This window comes from Boleophthalmus pectinirostris, unplaced genomic scaffold (genome assembly GCF_026225935.1).
Source record: "Boleophthalmus pectinirostris isolate CB_2022bp ecotype Guang Dong unplaced genomic scaffold, ASM2622593v1 HiC_scaffold_22, whole genome shotgun sequence".
NCBI lineage: Eukaryota > Metazoa > Chordata > Actinopteri > Gobiiformes > Gobiidae > Boleophthalmus > Boleophthalmus pectinirostris.
In genome coordinates this window covers 5028384-5051222 of record NW_026571190.1, presented here as the reverse complement: position 1 = coordinate 5051222, position 22839 = coordinate 5028384, and the positions used below count along the sequence as shown (strand labels likewise).

The window sequence follows — 22839 nt, the reverse complement described above, 5'->3', positions numbered from 1 at the left end:
GAGGTCGTTAATAATCGTCGTTGTCAATAATCTGATTCTGCATCATTTGAGTACAAAACATTAAATATTACAGGTTTTTACTGGGCTGGCACCTTTATGTTTGTACTGAAAGTGATTTATTTTTTTTTAATAAACAATATGACACCTAACAGTAGGGTGGACATAATTTAAAACAGCAGTGAGCTCATATAAAAAGCATTTCTCTATCAATAATCTTTTTAATCTGGTTAAGGAAAGACTGGGCTTTTTATTTTCTTTAAGCAGATAAAAATTCTTATGCTAAAATATCCTAGTTTTTACTTCTCTACAGTAAACAAAAGTCTGTTCATGGAGACTTGGGCTCAACAGACAATTTGAAGAGAACAAACAAGAATTTTCAGGATGTGGTTGCAACTTTCATGTAGTTTTAAAAAGCATGACAATATCAAGTAATCCAAAGTATTCAGATTACGTTACTCACCTAAAGTAATTTAATGAATTATGTTACAAACTCCATTTTGGGATATGTAATTTGTAATTTGTAGGGGAATGCATTTTAAAAGTCACCTTCCCAACACTGGATATATGGATGATTATTTGTCTTGCAGCACAGCGGATGTGCTCGGAGCCTGAGTGCAGAAAGAACCGCTGTCTGTGCGGTTCACATGAAGTTACAACGCCAGCAATAAAACACTGTATCACCGTGAGATAAAATAAGTTATGATGCTGAATTAATATTAGTGAGTGGGATACGACTTAATGACCCGTATGTGTGAAATGCAGGTGAGTACGTAAACGACGAGAAGAATTGTCTCAAACTTCAGCAGCCGGACATCCACTCATACCTGATCCATACAACTAGCCCTGCCCCCTGGGAGAGCCTGAAATCTACTGAAATCCTACAAGAGACTGACATGATACCAGACAGGACAGCGGCTCTTTGTACAGGAGACATGATACCAGACAGGACAGCGGCTCTTTGTACAGGAGACATAATACCAGACAGGACAGAGACTTTTTTTTGCAGGAGACATGATACCAGACAGGACAGAGACTCTTTCTGCAGGAGACATGATACCAGACAGAACAGATACTCTTTCTGCAGGAGACATGATACCAGACAGGACAGAGACTTTTTTTTGCAGGAGACATGATACCAGATAGAACAGAGACTTTTTTTTGCAGGAGACATGATACCAGACAGGACAGAGGCTCTTTCTGCAGGAGACATGATACCAGACAGGATAGAGACTTTGACAGACAGGAGACATGATTGCGCAGTAAACCGCCAAGTTATGTAGTCTGATAATCCTGTCGTTTTACTGCTGTGTACCGGTAAAATAAAAATAAAAAATCTTTCTGTGTAAATATCTCAAGTTACAACGTGGACACCTGCAGCTTATAGTCACGTGCGGTCTATGTATGTACACTTTTTTTTTCTTTTAAAATTTTTGTTGATGTGGAAATTACGGTACGTTAAAATTTGAAATGCGAGGACAAGTGAGGAGACCTAAAGAGTCATGCTGTGGCCCTAACTCAGAGCTTTCACTAAACAAGAGCGCGGTGATGCCTCTTCAGCTAAACGGCTATTAAAATGCGCTCCCCTTATTATCGATTTTTGGCACAGCCCTATGTGAAGGGGCTGTGCCAATGAGGGAACATGGTAGAAAGCTAAAAATATTTTGCATAATACCCCCTCTTTAAACACTTAACTGGCTTCTCTCTTTTGGACAGTGGTGTTTTATCTGACAAATCATAATTTTCATATGCACGCATTCGTTCAATTCGCTTTTACATAATGCCTATTGAACAAGATATTAAAGGTGCACTGCCATTTTCTGGAAGAGGTCTGCTTCGTGCTTGTCTCCATGGAGATAGTTTTGCTTTGCTTGCTTGCTCTCCAAAGCTTTGTTATGTAATTCAAATGATCCTTAAGCTCAAACTTTTTCACCCGCTGAACCATTCTGTCTGCCACGTTTATTTCACTAAAGATGATTCCGTGTTACGTGAAGGTATTTCTAGTGCAGCTTTGGTAGAAAGACACTTTAATCTCCATGGTGATGTTAATGCTTTGCCTGGGATGTTCCACAGTGGCATTAAACGTATCAATCTTTTATTAATTCAATGACAGGCGGTTTTATTCCTCTAAACTACTGTAAAACCATGTGTTATTATAGTGAACTGGCCTTCTTCTACACAGACCTGACCTTTGACCTGAACATTCCAGGGAGCCACACGATTTTCAAGCTAAGACATATTAAGCTCCAGCTGCACATGGTCTGTATTTAAGCAGCATTAATATTTAACTGAACATTTGAAACAATTTACATAGTCTGCACTTTTTGGGGGTTTTTCAGCAGATTTTGTTCTTGAAATATGTTTAGTAACCAGTAAGAATGTTGTTATAACCGTTTCTTAAAATGAACTTCACTGTTGACAACAACAATGAATGTAGAAATGACAAAAAAAGACAAAAAAAATTGCTAAAAATATGTGGAAGAAAAACAAACAAACCAAAAAAAAAAAACACCTGCTTGAGTACTCCTTTATTATCAGTCTACACCTCCAAACCTTGGGGCCTCTTTCTAGTGGGACACCTCCAGGCATGCAGAACAGATGCCTGAGCCACCTTAGCTGCTTCTCTTGACGTGGAGGAGCAGCAGCTCTACTCCGAGCTCCTCCCGTGTGACTGAGCTCCTCACCCTATCTCTAAGGGAGCACCCAGCCACCCTGCGGAGGAAACCCATTTCGAGCGCTTGTATCCGCGATCTTCTTCTTTCGGTCATTCGGTAAATCAAGAGCTTTGCATTTCGGCTCAGCTCCCTCTTCACCACAACGGTCCGATACAGCGACCACATCACTGCTGATGCTGCACCAAGCCGCCTGCCAATCTCACGCTCCATATTCCCCTCACTAGTGAACAAGACCCCGAGATACTTGAAGGAGGCCCCGAGGAAGAGCCAGGACACGCTGGAGGGACTATGTCTCTGGGCTGGCCTGGGAACAACTTGGGGTCCCCCTGGAGGAGCTGGAAGATGTGTCTGTGGTGAAGCAAGTTTGGGAGTCCCTGCTTAGACTGCTGCCCCCGAGACCCGGCCCCGGATAAGTGGAAGAAAATAGATGGATGGACCTCCAAAGCTCAAAATGCTCTATTCCACCTTGTGATATCTTGAAGTGGTAGTAATAGCTCCTTTTACCTTTAGTCCAGTAATGACAGTGGAAAACAGTGGAACATAGTCTCAGCCTAACTATGCAAGATTTTTAAACTAGTTTGAATGAAACAAACTACATCTCCAGGTATGTTTTTATTGAGAAAACAACATTCTAACATAGATCAAAAATCTGCGTAATACAGGCCCTTTAAACACTTAAACCTCTGAGACATCTGCTACAATGAAAAGATATAGTTGTAGCTCTAGTGCTGCCTGAGTACACTCTAAATGTGACTTTATTTAACCTCTTAGAGCAGTTAGCATCAGTAGCTATTAACGTACAGCTTTGTCTTTGATGGACGCTCGTGCAAACCAAACAGGACATAGTGAACAAAGTCAGAGCAGCCATTACGACGCTTGTGTTGTGCACAAATTGGCCCGCGAGCTCAGTTTTACACAGAGTGACCTTGGTTCCTCTAAAAGTGTGTTTGAAGTACGTTCGATGAGGAGACAGTAAGGAGAAGGCTTTTGTTCGAGCTTTTGTTTTCAAGAGAATAGAGGGGAGGCCAATTACCAATACTTGCACCCTAATTATTTGACATTGAATTCATTGTGCTCCACTGATTGTGTGCAGCATACACTAAACAGACTTCCCCTGCCTGGGCATTGCAAGGGACAAGAGGGTTTTCTACAACAGGGTGCAGTGTATTCCAAATAGATTGTGTGTAACAGGAATACAGCATTACGGCCCACCCCTTTCCAAACTTAAACAAAACACTTGGCACACTTTATAATAACTACTTCTTAATTAGTCATAATCATAAAACGCATTTCATTATGAACAAATCATTTTTAAAGGATGACTCAGGCATAATAACAACTGATTACCATATTTTTCGGACTGTAAGTCTCACCAGCCAAAAGTGCATAATGAAGAAGAAAAAAAAATATATATGTACGTCGCACTATACTGTAAGTCGCACTTTTTTGGGGGAAATTAATTTTGTAAAATCAGAGACCAGGAACTGACATTTCATCTTGAAAGTCAAGTTCTAGTAATAATAATAGAAGAGAGAACAACAGACTGTTAACATCACATATGAACAGTTCTTCAGATAAACTATAACATAAACAACAGAACAGAACAAGTTTAACAAACTCTCCATCTCACTCCAAATCACTAAATCCATTCAATTCTTCATTCTCGGTGTCACTTCTGAGCAACTTGGTGACCTCCAGAGGTAAACAGAGCGCCGCTTCCTCTTCTGTGTAGCTGTTGTCAGATTTAACATCAGTTCCTGTTAGAATTATTCTGGCCTTTCTGAATCCCGACAGGATGGTTTCGGTGTCACTGAAGTCCAGGCTTTGTCCATCCATCCAGTGACTTCAGGAAAGTTTCATGGTGCACTCTCTCGGTGTCACAAGTTTCTCACTCACTCCAAACTTTCTTTCTGCTGCTCGATTACCGTTTTCGGCTGAATATTTCGCTACATGCAGCTTGTAATCTGCAAAATCTGATTTTCTTTTTGGGGGCATTTGTGTTCAGTCTTCTCTGTCATCTTTAAAAGTTTGTTTAAATGTTATATTTTCAGTGGTTCAGAAGTAATGCTGTGATCAACTGACATGATACAAACAGGACAGAGGCTCTTTCTGCAGGAGACATGTGCAGTAGAGTGAAGTGCCAGTGGTACAGGAGTAAAAGGAGCAGCAAATACTCACACACAAGACTAGAGCCTCTCACAGCTTCAGTGTGAACATTTTAATATATAAGTTGCACCGGAGTATAAGTGGTAGGACCACCTGAACCATGAAAAAAATAATGTAGATAGCCTAACCCTACCCCCTTAAATACTGTAAGTATTTACTAAGCCTGAATCTTTCCCAACAAACTATTTGCTCATTTGAATTGAAGTCTTTTATTCATGCTTTATTAAGGCTGTAAATAGTGTAGATCTTATTTACATATTTTATGTTGTATCAGACCTGCTGCTGTATAAAATGTTTCTTATATCTCACAATCACACTGTAAACCTGAACATCCAAAGTAATTAAATAGATTAAGTTGTGTATAGTCAGTTTTAGAAATAGTCCTACTAACTTAATTATGTCAAGTTGCTGTAACATGTTCTTCTTTTTGAGTCATTTAACAAGTTGTGGGTATAAGTGAGCGTAACTTAACATTGATGAGGCTAGTATCTTAGTAGATTGAAGTAATTAAATACTGACAATGATAAAGTCCTGTTATTTTTTCTGTTGTTTCAAATAGTGATGATTTAAAAATAAACTTAATTTATATGCTACAATACAATACTATTTCAAAGCGCTTCATCAAATAAGTGAACTTATTCCAGCGGTTTGAAAACTCCTGATTTTAAGTCATAATTAATGAAAATAATTGAGTTGCCATAACAGAAAACTAAGAGTCATATTAACTGCAAATATTTGAGTTTGCAGTGAAACACAAAGGACTTATCTATGACCACGCTTCTAAATTACAAAATGATATTTATCAGAAAGAAACATTCACTTAAATTGTCATTTCTCACCACAAGAGACACATCTATGACTAGGAATGGGTATCGTTAAGAAGTTGCCTGATACGATACATACCTCAATACGTAGGCCGTGATACGATACATATCTCGATACAGTGAGCTTCAATTTGATACAGTTTAATAAAAAATAAATATTAAAAATAAATCATCATTGTGATAATAAAAGTCTTTGTTAAACCACTTCTTGTGCAAAGTAAATATGAAACACAAACTTTTTAATCCTCAAAACAGAGAAAATGTCAAATATGTCGCAGAAACGTTTTTCCTTTTCTTCTTTCCTTTCTAAACAAGCAACAAAACTGTATTGCTGTAAGAAAATAATTTAGTAAAATATACCAAAAAATACTCGATACCGCAGTCCCCGATACTGACACTGTATCATCACATTAAATGATACGATATATCCATATTTAGATATTTTTGCATGCCCGGGAACACTTTACAATTAATAAAATCTGATTTGTTTATAGTGCACATTAAATATAAAAAATAAAATGTCTCTAATCTAATACTAATCTTATATAAAATAAAATAAAATATCTGAGGTGGGTGGCGCATTCTTATTATTTATTTTACAGAAAAGTGCCTTGAGAATGATCACCAACAGTCATTATAGAGTAATCCAACCCATTATTTGTTCAAATTAAAGTGCTGAAAATGCATAATATTTTTGACTTAAGTATCCTCAAAATTATGTATAAGTGCAGAGTGTTACCTGTAAATATTCAAAGACTGTTTGAGATGAGAACAAACCACTACAGTTTAAAAGCAACCTACATGTTCAAAAAACTCAGATTCAGAACCAAGGTTATGGAGTGAAGCGTCGCTGTGAAGGCAGTTCATTTAAGAAATAGTCTTGACAAAGAAATGAAAGAATCAAGTACAATGATGACATAAAAGCATAAAATCCACTGCAATGTGTATGTATGAAAAAGGAAAATAAGTCGTTGTGCACAATAGTGAAGATTTCTGTTTGCAATTGATGTGATTGATTGTGCCTGAACTGAAATGTACTGATTTAAAATGTTTTAAAGTGACTATCAGTGTTGATGTTTAGTCTGTAAAAGGCAAAACAGGGCAGATAACATGAGATGACTTTTCTTTCTGCTCCTTTCCATAAATTTCTTCTATGTTTGATGTTAGGACACTGTTAATGTCTTTTTATATGTAATGAATGAAATAAATAAACAAATAATCTATTATCATTCTATTAGAGCATTACAAACTGTGCCTGCTTATTACTATAGATCCCACAATTACCACAAACAATTTTGACTATTTTTGCGTTTTCTTCTAATATGACAGTAGTGTAAAAAGTTATTGATTATTTACCTGACGTGTTTGGGGGGTGGGACTTCTGCCTTCTGTTGTTCCCAGGCACGGCACGGTCGGTCTGATTGATCTGCCAGATCTGTCAGGCTGACCATGCCTGGGTGCTCCCTGGAGAAAATTCAGACCCATTTGTGAGCCAGGCAATAGCTTTTTACACTATTTGTCTTATTAGAAGAAAACACAATATTATAGACTGTTTTTATCAGACAGACAGTCACCATTGTCTGTGCTGTTGTGTGTGGGATTGAGCGCATTATCTCTGAAATGGAAAAACAAAACTTTAAAAATCAAACATTGTCAGTTTTCATTTCACTTTATATTTTTATTGTTTTCAGATTTATTTTTAGACATTTTTTCCCTGTTATTGCCAGTCCACTAAACAGCCTGTGTGTGTGTGTGTGTCCATTTCCAGGCATGCGTATCCTGGTCACCCTCCTTCTCGACACTCTCCCCATGCTGGGCAACGTGCTGGCGCTCTGCTTCTTCGTCTTCTTCATCTTTGGCATCGTCGGCGTGCAGCTGTGGGCAGGCCTGTTGAGAAACCGCTGCTTCATGGGCGATGACGTCAAGATGTGAGTTTCTATAGTAACAGGGGAGAGTCACAGCTGCCGGTCTGATGTCCCCATCCGTGGCACAAGTTACTTCCAAACTGATTAGCCTCGTTCATCCATGTATTATTGCTAAGAGCAGATCGATATACCCAATACTCTAATCGTGTTAGTTTTCTAATCAGCCCTGGGTACTATAGCCATAAGCTTCTTTACACAGCCTTTTCATCTCAGGGTATTTCTGCCCTCACCCCCACAACACTCAACTTAAAAGCTCCCTCCCTGGGTATGAGCCAAGGTAAGTCTCCCTGTCAGAATGACTATCCTCTGGCTCTACAAGTGAATATTTTAAGTTGCGTGATCAAAGGCTGAACCCATTTGAAAAGTTAAGATTACTTATACGAAACGGTCTATTGGTTTTTAGGCAATCTTCTGAAATATTACATTGTGTATGTTCTGTGAAGTTTATCAAGTATCAGATTTTCCTATTAAAGCCTTTTGTTTCAACTCACCAAAAATATAAAGTCGCCATGAAATCCCAGCAAGCACATGAACACAATTAAAGAGAACGGTCCGTGTACCATTTGTTGTTTTGAATTTCAATTAAGAACGAAAAGCAATAAAATAGGAAAACTGTGTTGGTTCATATTCCGTTTTAATGTCAAACAAATAAACAGATTTTGACCTCAATTTCCAATATTTAATTTAAAGTTTATTTCAAATAACAAGTCATCGTGCCTATTTCAGTCTGGAAATTTTATTCTCTCTGGTTTATGTGCCCTTGAAGTTGTGCTGCGAGAAGGACTTACCTGAAAAATCGTTGCAATATTGTGGACAAACATGTTCTCTTCTTTTATAGCACCGCCTTTACTTTTGTGTCTTAGAAAGTTATTGTTGAACTCCATTACGAGAAACAAGAAGCGGCGATAAACCGCTCAGTTGACACCAAATAACTATAATAAAAATAGTTTTTATTATAGATCCATGGTTGACACTGAATTCACGTGCGGGGGTAAATAAACCAGAGAGAATAAAATATCAAAATTGAAATAGGCACCGATTTCTGATTGCTGTTATTCGAAATAAATTTTAAATTAAACGTTACAAATAGAGGTCGAAATCTGTTTTTTGTTTGACACTAAAACAGAATAACAAACTGTTTTCCCGTTTTATTGTTTTTCGTTCTTAATTGAAATTCAAAAGAACGAATGGTACACAGACTGAGAACTTCTACAAATCAAGTCCTTGGATGTGTTCTGTAGGGGTCAACATGTTCTATTTTTGATATTTTTATGACAGTATGTTTTTTTGCTTTGCTTTTCATTCTGTTTATGTAACGTTTCAACCTTTAGCCTGGTGTCCTCTGCACAATTTTGACTCTCTGCAGTGAAGGAGTTCGGATCATGAGGAAAATCTTGAGACATGATTTAAAAAGATTCAATTTGGAACCGCCATACGATCACGAAGATGAGCTGCAATTAGCAAGAGGCTGTACAAAAAATTTACCACCCTTTTTTTTTGGCAGATGCTATTTGCACGCTGGGTGTAAATAACGAACACTGTTATTCACACATAGGGCAAATAGCCATTGTTGTTATTTACACCCGGGTGTATTTATCGTGGCACATAGAATGCACCTGGGTGTTCCTAGACAAAAATGCTATTTACACCCTGGTTATTTATTTAAAAAAAAAAAAATATATATATATATATATATATATATATATATATAAAAATCACTGTCAGTACAAACATAAAGGCGCCAGCCCAGTGAAAATCTGTAATATTTGATGTTTTTTTACTCAAAATGATGTGGAATCATCGATCAATAGCAGTCTGCGCCTAATAGTTTAGTCCCGGTTAAATCCTTTTTTAGATCCTGGTTTAGACTTGGTTTTAGTCCTGATTTTAATCCTGTTTTTTATTGGCGGGTATTTTATGCAAATTAGCCTTCCCATATGGAAATATATACATATACACCATATATACATATACATACACCATTTTAACATGTTTTATCTGAATCCTAAAAGATTTGTATATGACAGTGAAAACAGTTGCAAGATCTTTGGTAAATATGTGCTGCACATTATATGACACATTATATGACACTAATCCCACATACAATATCCTCACAAGAGTTGGACAAAGGTCATTTTTACAAATCTCAGGTCAAATATCAGGTCATATCACTTGGGAGGAGCAGCAGGTTAGCTTAATGGGTAAGTCACTGGGCTTTTACATGAGTAACCTGGGTTCAAATCCCCAGTCTAACAGTTTTTTTTTACTGCAACATATAATTAAAGAACACAAACATTACATGGAACATACAAAGAAAATGTAGTTGATCATGCACATTACCTGTAAATGTCATGCAAAATGTTCACTTTATCTTTACTAGTTTTTCATAATATAGTTGTATGAGAAAAATGCAAAAGGGGGCGACTTTCAGGAGTAAACCACACATGACACATATTAACCTTATATAAAGATTTACTACAAAGACAGTGGTCAATTCTTATCTTTTTTTCCAGTTTTTTTCCATATGGGCACGTGGCGTTAGATTTGGTTTTGTGCACAATGTTGCATTAAATACATTCTAATCTCAAATGGCTGATGACTTGCTATAGTAGTTCTGGTGCTTACGAGGGCCAAATGCTTACATTTGAACCACTTTTAATGTTCCCATTCTCTTCCTCAAGGCTGTACTTGAACTGCTGAACAGACAGATCAACTAGCAGAACCGCTAGCTATACATCACACAAGCTCAATAAACTGTCCATGATGCTGTGATGCTTTCAGCTTTATTACCCAAACAGTAATGGTCGGACAGGCATTTCAAATATATTTTGTAGCAACACTGACTTACCTTTTACCTTACCCTACCTTCGTTTTGAATTTTATTTCTTTGGATTTTCTAATCCAGCTTCCCGCACTTTTCACAGGAAACAATGTACCGTATTTTCCAGGCTATTAGGCTCGCTCTTAAGCCTCTCACCCCATCAAAAAACACTGCGCACCCCGCAATCCAGAGCGCCCTATACACAAATCCACTCGGGTGTCCCAGCACAACTTCAGTAAACTACAAAGCCGCACCACTCACAGAACACACAAACACACACGGAGCAGACAGCGACCTGCACAGGGAAACACACCCACAGACACACTCATCACTCCACGCTGACGAGGAACGGAACGGAGGAACGAACCAAAAAAGCGAGTGCAATGTGCCACTTCTAGACACAACTGAACAACTGAGTCACTGTGAACACGCCGACAATCCGTTGGTCCCAGACAGCACCCTCCCTACACGCCACAACTGAACAAAGCCCAGAGTCACCGTGAATGCCACAAACAAACAAAACCACTCACCCATCACACTGTTGTGTTTCCTTTAAAGTCCAGTGCAGTTTATTTGTGAAAAACGTTTGAAAATAGACCATTTAATGACAGTGCGTCTTATAATCCAGAGCACCTAATAGTGCGGAATATACTGTAAGCAGACACGTCACCATTCCCTTTTTTCTTGAGATGGGTGTAAATAGAAGAATCGTGTCCATTGAACTATTATCACCCAGGGTGCAAATAGACACTCTGTTTTTTTTACAATAATAAAATCTTGAATTGTCCCACAATGTCTAAATTGAAGTGTTGCAACACCAAAGTTTGCAAGCAGCTGTAGAACAATAATGCTAAACAAAACTAAAAAATATCAAATATCAAATCAAATGATCTAAAGCAGAACTTTGAATATAACAAAACCATATTCAGTGTAGAGTAAAAACTAAAAAATAATAGTTTTGCGCCCCCTTAAAGTCACACTCCAGTAAAATAACAATATTCCAGCCCTGCAGCCAGAGACACGTTCTGGCTGGGGTAATTAGATTGACTCTACAGCGACTTGCTCTGTGAAATCTCTCCCTGGCTTACCATTTTGCTGTGCTATTTTCTTCTCCAAAAATGTGATGGACATAAATGGGATATTAGAGGGCCATTATATCGCACAAACGCCTGAGAAAGCACAGCATATGCCATACGCGTTGCACCACCTGCTTCAAAGACAACACCAAATATGACCAGGCTTCATTCGTTTTGATATTTCACGATCGACTCTGAATTTCTCTGTTACCGGATTTGCCGCCCACGTGGGCCGGGCTGTCATGTCCCATCACCGTTTGACTGACGCCCTCCTCCTCTGTACACGCTCACACACGCGCCTACATAATATCTGGTAACACAATGTTCACCTACTGGCCTCACATCTTCTCTGGCCCACCTCTAACTTAATAATCACTGACAGGGGGGTGGTGGGTGGAGGCGCAGATACGAAGAAGAAACGCTGCAGGTCTTTTCGAGAGAGACTGTTGGCATACATGGAGGTGCTGTACCTGACTGGAGAATGGCTGCACAGTTTAGGGAAAAAATACTGGGTGTCCCAAAAAACATACATAATTTTAAAAGCAATTATCTTGAAAACTACTAAATCTAGCTCAATGTATATGAACAGTGTAGGTGTTGAACATCACAAGTTTATTATGGGACTTTGCCTGTTTTTTGCATTGAAGGCTGCACAGTCTTGGGTGATTGTGTGCTAGCAGATTCCAAGATGCAAAATGACTTTTTGGGGGTGAACAGCTAGCCTGATTCATCAGCCGCTTTCACTTCGTGGAAACTGTCTGACCTCACAACTTTAAAATTTGTTCGCTCGACAGTAGAACCAATCTCTGCTATTTGGTCGTGACATATGTAATGTGGCACTAATGGGGCTAACTGGTATATTAAGCTTTTCTCAAATCCTGTAGGAAGAAGGACAATAACGTCTTGATGATGTTCACTGAACATTCTCGTTGTTCTGGCTTTAAATCCTTGATCTCGAGAATCGTAGACAACACAGAATGTATGACTCTGTGCTGATTGGCTGGTACCCGGACTCACACTTGCAGGGTTTTTGTGAACTGTCTAGTGTAGGGGTGTCAAACATATGGCCTGGTGACCGGATCCGGCCCTCCAAGACCTTTAATCTGGCCCTTGGCTGATTTTCTACCAACATATTTTAATTATATTTTAAAACCTGAAGACAGAATTTGCAATTTTTTGTACACCATTCAGTCAAAACCTCTGATTTGCCCGCAGACATGCAGACAGAAATAATAGATTTACAGTTACTACCTTTGTGAGCAGGTTTTCTCAGTAGTGAACATTAATAAAACTAGAAAAGCAGTCAGAGAGCGCAGACCTCCGCCAAGGACTACCCCCATTTTTTATATAAATTGCGATAAAATCAGTCTTCTGGATCAGATCCGGATCAGCCTTTGGAATATGAAAGAGGATCCCATTGTCCATCCCTGAGTCAAATTTCATGGGGTTTGGTCAATAATTAACCCAGATATTGAGAAACAAAATTTTTGGCCCCATTTACCACAATGTTAACTAAAATTTCAAAGTGATCCAGAATCCAGGATTTCTTCCGGATCACCCCCAAAATGAAATCAGTTCTTCCTTTTCACATTTCCAACAAATCCTGAAAATTTCATCAAAATCGGTCCATAACTTTTTGAGTTATGTTGCTAACAGACAAACAAACAAACAAACAAACAAACAGACAAACGCCGGCAAAAACATAACCTCCTTGGCAGAGGTAACAAAGCTGCTCTCAATGCTAAACACACAAGCACCTGAATGACATTCTGAACATAGCAGGACATGGTGCTTGATGTTGATGCACTTGTGCAGGCTAAAAGATGCCAAGTTTCAGGAGCAAAAAGAAAGCATGACTAAATTCTATGAAATGCTCACAAGTTAATATTAAAACATTGTGTTGAAATTGCATTTTTCTTAAAGTTTCAGGTTGTTCATGATATTGTAATATTTTGTAAAAGAAAGAGTTCATCAATTAAAAAAGATTTCTGTAATAGAATTGCGTTACTCTTTACAAATATTTGAACTTATTGTTTTTTTGGGGGTTTATATGCCATGAGTTTTTTGATCCGGCCCCTTTGGGATCAAAGTAGGTTGGATACGGCCCCCGGGCCAAAATGAGATTGACACCCCTGGTCTAGTGTATTCTGATTCCTAAAATTGAGTGGAGGCACTAGGTGGCGCCAGCCTGGCTAGTGAACAGCATGGCTCAGCCTGAAAACAGAGCAAAAATAAAACATTAAATATAAAATCTTGATTTGTTTCGATATATTCTGTGAAAATTTGAGGTTATTTCATCATGAATTGCCAATATTATTGGCCCCGTGAATTGACTCTCTATAACGGCGATTTCTTCACATGTTATATGCGATATACATTCAAAAAGTCAGATTCTGTTCAACGTGCACATTGCAAATAACTCAAGAAGCATTAAGATTTGAGAGAAGACTGAAATCTGAACTGTTTACTAATACAAGACTCCCATGAGTTTCAGAACATGTTTGTAGAATTCTCCAGGCACACAACAAAATGTTTCTATAAAAGGACAGGGTATTTTGTTCTCTGCAGCTAAGTAACTGCAGCTTTTGAGATTTGATATAAATGTGCCTCAAATTCCACTTGATATGGTTGTGATTTATTTTGCAGCCCTATTATAATGCCACTATAAAAACCTAAGTAAGAATTCAAGATGTCAGTCCTCCTCGAACTAATCATATTATGACTAGACTAATGTATTGGTGGTTTGATTCTTTAAATCAGCCAAAAGCTCTGCAGTGCTTATTAGCCATCATTATCTAAATGAAAAGAATGTATAATTTCTAACTCTGACTGAGCTAAAGTCAAAATGGTGGCATGTTCTATAGTTGTAATGCTAATACAGGGTGTCCCAAAGATTCTGACATAATTTTAAAAGCAGTTATCTTGAAAACTACTAATGTTGGTCTACCAGATCTACCTGCATAAGTGGACTTCCTCTTTACATTTTTGGTACCAAGTCCAAATTTGTTGACAAGTTTGTGAAGTTTTTTCCAAATTTTGCATTGAAGTCACACTGTACAGTCTTGGGTGAGTGTGTGTGAGCAGATTCCAACATGCAAAATGACTTCTCTTTGGTAGTGAACAGCATCGCTCAACCTGAAAACTGAACAAAAATAAAACATTAAATATAAAATCTTGATCTGTTTCTATACATTCTGTGAAAAATTTAGATTATTTCAACAAGAATTGCCAAAATGATTGGCCTGCAAAATGATGTCAATTTTTTTGGGACACCCTGTACACTCAGTTCTTTAAATACAATTTTTTTTATCTTTAACTTTTCTAAAACTTATTCTGTACCTCTGTTTGTGGGAGAACTTGGAAAAAACTGGTATAATAGTGCATTCAATATTAGGTTATACTTTCTGAATACAATTATACCGACCTGTTCATTAGACCAATGTTTTGAAGGATATATTTTGTGGAGCGCAGATTTCTCTTTTCCCTCACCGCTGACTCTCCCTCCCTTATCTGAGTGACTGGCCATAATCCACACCTGCTATAAAAATAGATCCTTTTATTCCCTGGCCGAGGACGAATGGCTATAGCTGTATCACGAACAGCGCTCTACAATGTCACCGGGTCACTGCAGACTATATGTTTTTACCAGACCAGTGCGAGATGAAATTTTTGGTTAGTAATCTATTTTTTTCTCTGCATGACAAACAAGCAAATGACCTTTTCTAATAAGGAGTGAGGGAGCAGCGGTCTGGTGTGACCCCTCGCTCTACAAAGATGATTGATTGCTTATCTCTGCGGCCCTCCCTCGTCGCCCCCTCCCTGCAGACTTCATCAGCATTTCTCTCTTTCATCTTTAGTGCTCTTTTCTCATTTCCTGCTCCACCACCTGTGTAGTTTATGTTTCATTTGTGCCTTTGTGGAGAACTGACATGCAGCTCATGCAAACACAATAATTATCACTGATAGTCCTCTACTGTTCTTCTAAGTCTAAGTAGTTGAGTAGTCTGAATAGTGCCACAATGTTCAAACACTGTTTGTCCAAATCGACATCAGAGAACAAGAAGTCTTTTATGTAGTAATGGGCCCAGCTGAAGGAAAGCGGATTATGTAATTTTGGGCACATATGAAAACAAATTAGCTAAAACTCATTACTTTAATTCCACCGTATCACAAAATGTGCATGTTTTAACATAATGGGAGAATTCAGATGTCTCTGTACTCGCCAAGTTCCATGGATGCAGTATGGTGGCACAATAAAACACAATTAAAGGGGCATAGCCAAAATATTGAGTCAAAAATAAAAACACTAACCTCAGCAGATGAGAGATAAATCAGGTCAATAGATCAATTATAATTTTAAAACAAAAATCCAACACTGCTCTTGCCACTCAAGAATCAGTTGAAGTAGTAACTTCATTTTTTAAATTGCTTTCAAGTATTTCGCCACAGATAGTTGACCTGATTAATTTCCTGTAAGTGCTTTGTATTTTTACCACTCTTGTGTATATTTGTAGGAAATACAACGTGACCTTCCTGAGTGGGTACTACCGGCCCGAGGTGACAGATGATCACCCGTTTATCTGCTCCACTGAGCGGGAGAACGGGATGCTGCGTTGCTCCGATGTGCCCCGGCGGCGTGTGGCGGGGACTTACTGCTCCCTGAACGCCGATGAGGCCCAACCTGAGATGAGCCTGAGAACAGACCAGCCTGCGCCATGTGTCAACTGGTTTCAGTATTACAACGAGTGTCGCGCCGGGGAACTCAACCCGCACAAGGGAGCTATTAACTTTGACAACATTGGATATGCATGGATTGCCATTTTCCAGGTAAAATTGTGTCTTTTTAAAGTCGGCATTGTGCCGTTTTTCCCATATCTTCATATTTGAATCATTTAACTTATTATAATTATTGGGGATTTGTTATCTTATTTCCTCTCCTGTATATAAATGACAATATTACAAGCATGATGCATCATTTAGTTTCTGTTCAGCCTGTTTTCAGATTATGGGGACAGAAACATTCATTGCAAATGATAATTAGATGCAGACAGCACACACAGCTTTTCTTTGCTGATATACACTATAAGAGAAAAGTTTAGTATTGCTGCTTTAGGGATCTTGCTTATGTGGCGCATTGACATTTGATTTGATGATATTTTAACCAGAAAGTAAAATCACTCACTCTGATCATTTGTAGTCACATCACTCTGGAGGAGTTCTGTATGCGTGTCTATGGCAGAATGTTCAGCATGGTGACACAATGCACACACTGCCAAAACACTGCCAAGTACGTTTTAAGATCGAGTCTGAAAACTGAAAAAAAAAAATTGATTTAACCATCACAAGCACAAAAAAAAACCCCTGTGTCTGTAGTATTATTTGTAGTATTATTTGAGAGGGACTTGTTTGACAGCACAGATGATGTTTCCTGTTGTAGTTCCAGCTAAATCAGTTCTTTCTGGTCAGATCGTGTTAAAATAAACTCAGATTAAAGTCTAACTTGAGTAACAGGGCTTCAGACAGAGTAGTGCCTCAGTTACCATTGCACCCTAGGGTAAGTTGATGCCAAGTCAGCTGCAAAGTATCGCTATCACGTTAGGGGTTTGACCCCTAACTCACTTCAGCATATTTTTGAGGAGACTGACACAACCCATGTTCTTCACAGTCGGTTTGAGTTGATTTCATCAGGCAGATGGTACACGGTCCTAAACTGTAAACTGAACAGATTCAAACATTCTTTTGTGCCATTAGCCGCTAATCTGCTAAACTCAGACAGTGCAGTTAAAAAATAAAAGTAAAAGGCTTAGGGAATGTGCAATCAAAACTGCACATAGGACAAGGGAATGTGCAATCGAAACTGCACATAGGTCAGGGGAATGTGCAATCAAAACTGCACATAGGTCAAGGAAATGTGCAATCAAAACTGCACATAAATCAATGGAATGTGCAATCAAAACTGCACAAAGGACAAGGGAATGTGCAATCAAAACTGCACATAGGTCAAGGGAATGTGCAATCAAAACTGCACATAGGTCAGGGGAATGTGCAATCAAAACTGCACATAAATCAATGGACTGTGCAATCAAAAACTGCACATAGGTCAAGGGAATGTGCAATCAAAACTGCACATAAATCAATGGACTGTGCAATCAAAAACTGCACATAGGTCAAGGGAATGTGCAATCAAAACTGCACATAGGCTGGTGTGCAAGTGTGCAATTATTAATATAATACAAGACTGTGAAGTGTTTGCCTGTACAGAATGACTTAATGTTCCTGTTTGTGTGACACTCGTGGTCATACTTGGTCTCTTATTTATTTATGTTCTATGGTGGATGTTTGTGTGTTGCTTTTGGTGTTGTCCTGTCTTTGTGTTAAAGCTATGACCCCCTAACAAATTTCTCCCATGGGAAACATTCAAGGATTATCTTATCTTAACTTAACTTATAATAATGATGAGTAATTGTTTTTTTTTTCTCTCGCAGGTGATCACGCTGGAGGGCTGGGTGGACATTATGTACTATGTCATGGACGCACATTCTTTCTACAACTTCATTTACTTCTTTTTCCTCATCATAGTAAGTAGAGAGACACACCTACACTTGTATCCAGCTGTGGGGCCTGTGCTCGTGCTGCTCTGGATGTCGCTGATAAGCGATTAATTAATCATGGCAAAAGCGCCCCCTGTGGTGTAAGTCAGGGCTCGTAGCTTTCACACGGAGACGAGATCAGAAACGACAGGTCTCAAAGACATAGCAAGAGAATGATTGCGACTTATGTATAACCAATTGCTGGGTTTCAGATGACATCACAACAGTCTATAGGCCAGCAATATTTAATGGTCCTGTATTATGCATGGACTTTAAGCCATGTTATAAAGTAGTTTTGCTTTTGCTGTTGTGTTTATGTGTTTTGTTTCGTTCACCAATGAGGAATCCTGTATTATTAGTCTGTCTGTATCTCCAAAGCTCAGAATGCTCTGTTCCAGCTTGTGATGTCATGTAGTGGTAGTTGACAGCAGCTACGTTTTACCTTTTGACTGACAGTTCCATGACTGAAATGATCCAAATGATTCTAGTGAGTTTAAAAACACAGTGGAGCACTTCCTGTATGGCCACATGATAACAAAAGGTGGAACAGAATGTTTTTTGTTTGAAAGAAGAAATTATGAATAATTATATTAAATGTGTATGAATGAAACAAAAAACAATCAATTTACGTTTTTGATGAGGAAACTAAATTCTAACATATCCCAAAATAGCTTAATATTAGCCTGATTTATCAGCCGGTTTCAATTTGTGGAAACTGTCTGTTCTCACAGCATTAGGATTCATTTCCTCGACGGTAGGCGAGTACTTTTTTTAATTTAACCAATTGCTGTTATTTGGTCAGCGATCATTGTCGTTTCTGTGAGGTGAACTTGTGAATTAAAGGTGCAATAAAAAAAGCTAATTCTGTATTTGACAAAGGAAATCCAAAGCAGGATAGGGTTAGGGTTATGCAGTCTGCTATCACAACTCATAACTTGGTTCAGCTCTTCGCTGAGTGGCTAGTGCACGGTCTACAACTTCTGGGGTTCTTGCAAACTGTCTAGTATTCTGTCTGCAAAGCTCTGTATTCTGATTCTTGACCTAGTCGCTGGAGAGAAATGAAATTGAGTGGAGGCACTAGGTGGCACCAGCCTGGCTAGCGTAATATGGGCCCTTTAAAACAAATTGGGTAACAAATGGGTATTTATTGATTATTGTTAAATTGCAGATTTTTGTTGTAATACAGAGAGTTCTTGGGTCTAGTCACTAATAAAAATGATCAGGTTCAAGTTTGTGAATTTACCTTTTGGATATTTTATGGCAAAGTGCAGTTTAATCAATAATCTGTAATATCAGGCTTTTGCCCCCTACCTGAGCTATGACATGATCACAACCTAGAGTCCGAAAACCATAGGAGAGGATAATAATAGGATCAAAAGATCAGGTAGTAGTGGTAGCAGTTTTTATTTGGTCATTTTGCAGCACTACAAAAACAAAACAAAACAAAGTATAGACGACAACCCCATGGATCATGACCAAAAGTGTTTAGGCTGAAGTATAAAGTACTTCTAATGCTTAACCCTATTAAACAATGACAGAATTCCAAGAAAGAAAAGCAGTGTATGAACAGCAAGTTTGAGTTTACAATTTCACATGCGACTTACTGTATATGTAAGAGACAAAATAGAAAATAAAACAAACAAAATTTAACGCATTATTAATTTATTTCAGAGCTCTATAGCTTTCAGAACATAATGCTTTATAAACTTTTTTCAAGGCTTCTACAGTGACTTTAAAAAAAATCATAGCTCAGGTTGTTCAATGCTCTAACCCCTCTAACAGAAATAGAATCACTTTTTTTCTTAATTCTTATCTTCATTTTTTTTTTTTAAAGATGTCTCTTCTTCTAAGGTTGTACTGGCTCTCTCTCTGCTCGAAAAACTTAAGCAGGGAGCATTTGATTATAGGCCTTGTGCATCACGATGGCTGTACTCAAGTCAACAAGATCAAAAAAGCTCAAAAGGAGAAATTCAATTTAGCAAAAGGAGAAATTCAGTTTGTCAACTGAACAAAACTTTATTTCCAGTTGACAAATTGTATTTCTCCTTTTACCATGGATTCCACCTGGAAGACTGAGGGATTTTTCACACACACACATCAAAAAACTTAAGTACTTTTAGCTTAACAAAAAGAGGATTTGTTGGTGCATAGTAATCCGCATGGGAAGTCGGGATAACTATGGGGGGAGACAGTGATTTGTAAATATCTATTTTAAACACTGGTGGAGATGGAGAGGCTGAAGAGGGTGATGGTTATGCCGCTGGAGGAGGGTTGTGTTGCGAGAAGCAGAAGGGGAGAGACAGTGTATTTATATGAAACAATACAAATACAAAATTACATAATTCCTTGTTAAATATCTGTGTACAGTGGAACATACAAAATGAGTATCTTTATGATATCGTCCATGAGTAAAACTATTTTAAAAAGCATGTAGCAAAAGATATAAGCACAAAGTATAATCTCCCAGGCAAGGGTTAATTGTTATTTCTACACTTTTGTTATTACTTTTATGGTCCATTCAAGGTTTCCTATCTCTATTTCACTTTCAGAATAATTTATCTTGAAATGTAAAGCTTGACAGTCTGTTTTTGCAAGACTACACAGTTTTTAAAATGGCATAAATGTCTGAAAATAGCCATAGAAACAGCACAAGTATGCTTCTTCTTTCAACCTTGACTCTGTACAACAACATTGCTCTTGCTTCGACTCTTTCAGGTGGGCTCCTTCTTCATGATCAACCTGTGCCTGGTCGTCATAGCAACCCAGTTTTCCGAAACAAAGCAGAGGGAGCATGCCTTAATGAAGTCGGAGCAGCGCGCCCGGCAGCTCCACCAATCGGCTTCCACGTTGGCCAGCGACAGCCAACCGGGGAGCTGCTACGAGGAGATCATCCGCTACCTCGCTCACCTGGGACGGAAGGCATGGCGCCGCCTGTCCCGCTGCCTGGCCTTCGTGAGCGTGCACGTGCAGCGGGTGTGCACGTGTCTGAAGGAGCGAGGGGGTGGGGCCATGAGGAGGGGCGGGGAGATGAACGGACTGGCCCACCGGCACTCGGGCCACGTCCCGAACGACCTGTCGCATCTGCATCAGCTCTATCACCACCGCCACCAGCAGCACAACCAGCCTAACGCGCCTCCCGCCGAGCCCTCCGTCGGTAATGGAGGAAACGGCTACAATTATCCCATCATCTCGCCCCTCTTGAGTCACGCACATGCGAAAGCCCAGGAGCAGAAGAGGCCGGTTACCGCGGAGACTGTCAACAAACTGCCCCAGCTGGTGTTGGAGCACGGTGAGTTTGTTTGCATCTCAATGTCAAAACGCCTCGACCTTGGATTCACAGTGGTGTACAGATTTAAACTCTCCCGTAGTGAAATAAATGACGTGCGGTGCGGTAATTTTTACCTCAAAGCTGCGCTAGTCCTTCAAAAAAAACAAACCCCCTCCTCTAGCCCCCCCACCCTTCCTGCTGCTCTCACAGAAACACAGGCTGTTTTTTTTTTACATGGATATCAAACTTTAATAACAGTTCAATTGAATTTCTTCTTTGATTTTGCTTTAAAATAATACTAGACATCAATCTTTAAATACCACCATTAGTTAGGTACTCCAGACCAAAATGAAGCTCAAAGTACTCACTGCACCAGACAGGTTACTCTCCTAGTAGAATTAAAGCATGGGTCAAACAACTGTTATAACATTCCCTCGTCAAAAACATGCCTGAAGAGGTTTTATTTTCGTCATCCGTGCATGTTAGAGTAAATTTGCGATCTCTCCCTGGCACTATTCGAACCATCCTTACAGTTCGCAGTGTGATGGGTGATGTAGAACTATAGGACTGTACCGCTATTTTACATAAAAATACAAAAGCACGATAGAAAACAATACACTACAACGGGGGAGGACAATTGTTTTTGCCATGGAGCCACATGAAAAACAGAAAATATTGTGAAGGGCCAGGCCAAAATGCAAAATGCTTAACTCAGTTCTGCATAATATTAATTGTATTTCTTTATAAAAAAGCAGTAAATATCATCATTGTTTTGATGCGCTAGTCAGATGGGGAAGAGTTTGTGTTATGACTAAGCAATGAAAAAGTGAGGCTGCTGAACAAAAATGTCATAAAAAACACCTCTAATGTAAAAGCAATGCAACTTTAGTCCATGCATGAGGTAAAATTATAAAAAAAATTGTATTTTGTAATTCCAAATGAGCTTAAACAGGCCGGTCAGAGTCAACCAAAGCACCATATGTGGCCTGGGAGCTGGACAATGCCTGATAACCTGATATGATGTACAGTAGTTTCATTAGCAAAATGTATGTGAATTTTATTGTGATAGTGCTTTGAAGGAGGGGTCACTTAACACAGAGAGCAAAGGGTGGAGAGACTCATCAAAAATGAAACTGAAATTTATAAAACAATGTAATACGTTTTTTTCAGCAAATATAACATTTTCAAAACATTAAAAAAGTAACATCTATATTCTTAACGATGATGAATAACTGTACATCACATACATATTTTTACTACCATTTTGTAATACTTTTCAATTTTCAAGTGCTTTTAGAGTCCTGTCACACCAAACATTTCCACACCTTTAGGAATGACTTGTTTGCATTCTGTGCCAATCAACGCTGAGCACTCAAACCGTTAAGGCTTACCCACTCAACCCCTAAAAAATGGACTCTTCAATTTTGTCGTCAAAGAAGTGAAGAAATTCAGTAACGAAATGTCTCTGCACTTACACTGTGGCAATTTGAAGGTGTG

General features: G+C 38.7%; 1 protein-coding gene across 1 annotated transcript in view; it reads left to right on the top strand.

Annotated features, from left to right (window-relative positions):
- The window catches only part of cacna1hb (calcium channel, voltage-dependent, T type, alpha 1H subunit b), a 218369-nt gene that overhangs the window by 50716 nt on the left and 144814 nt on the right, over positions 1–22839 (top strand). The window contains exons 6-9 of the mRNA XM_055157997.1: positions 7431–7590; positions 15999–16311; positions 17970–18062; positions 20790–21363. Coding sequence (XP_055013972.1) covers positions 7431–7590; positions 15999–16311; positions 17970–18062; positions 20790–21363 — 1140 coding nt within the window. The remainder of the gene's footprint in view (positions 1–7430; positions 7591–15998; positions 16312–17969; positions 18063–20789; positions 21364–22839) is intronic.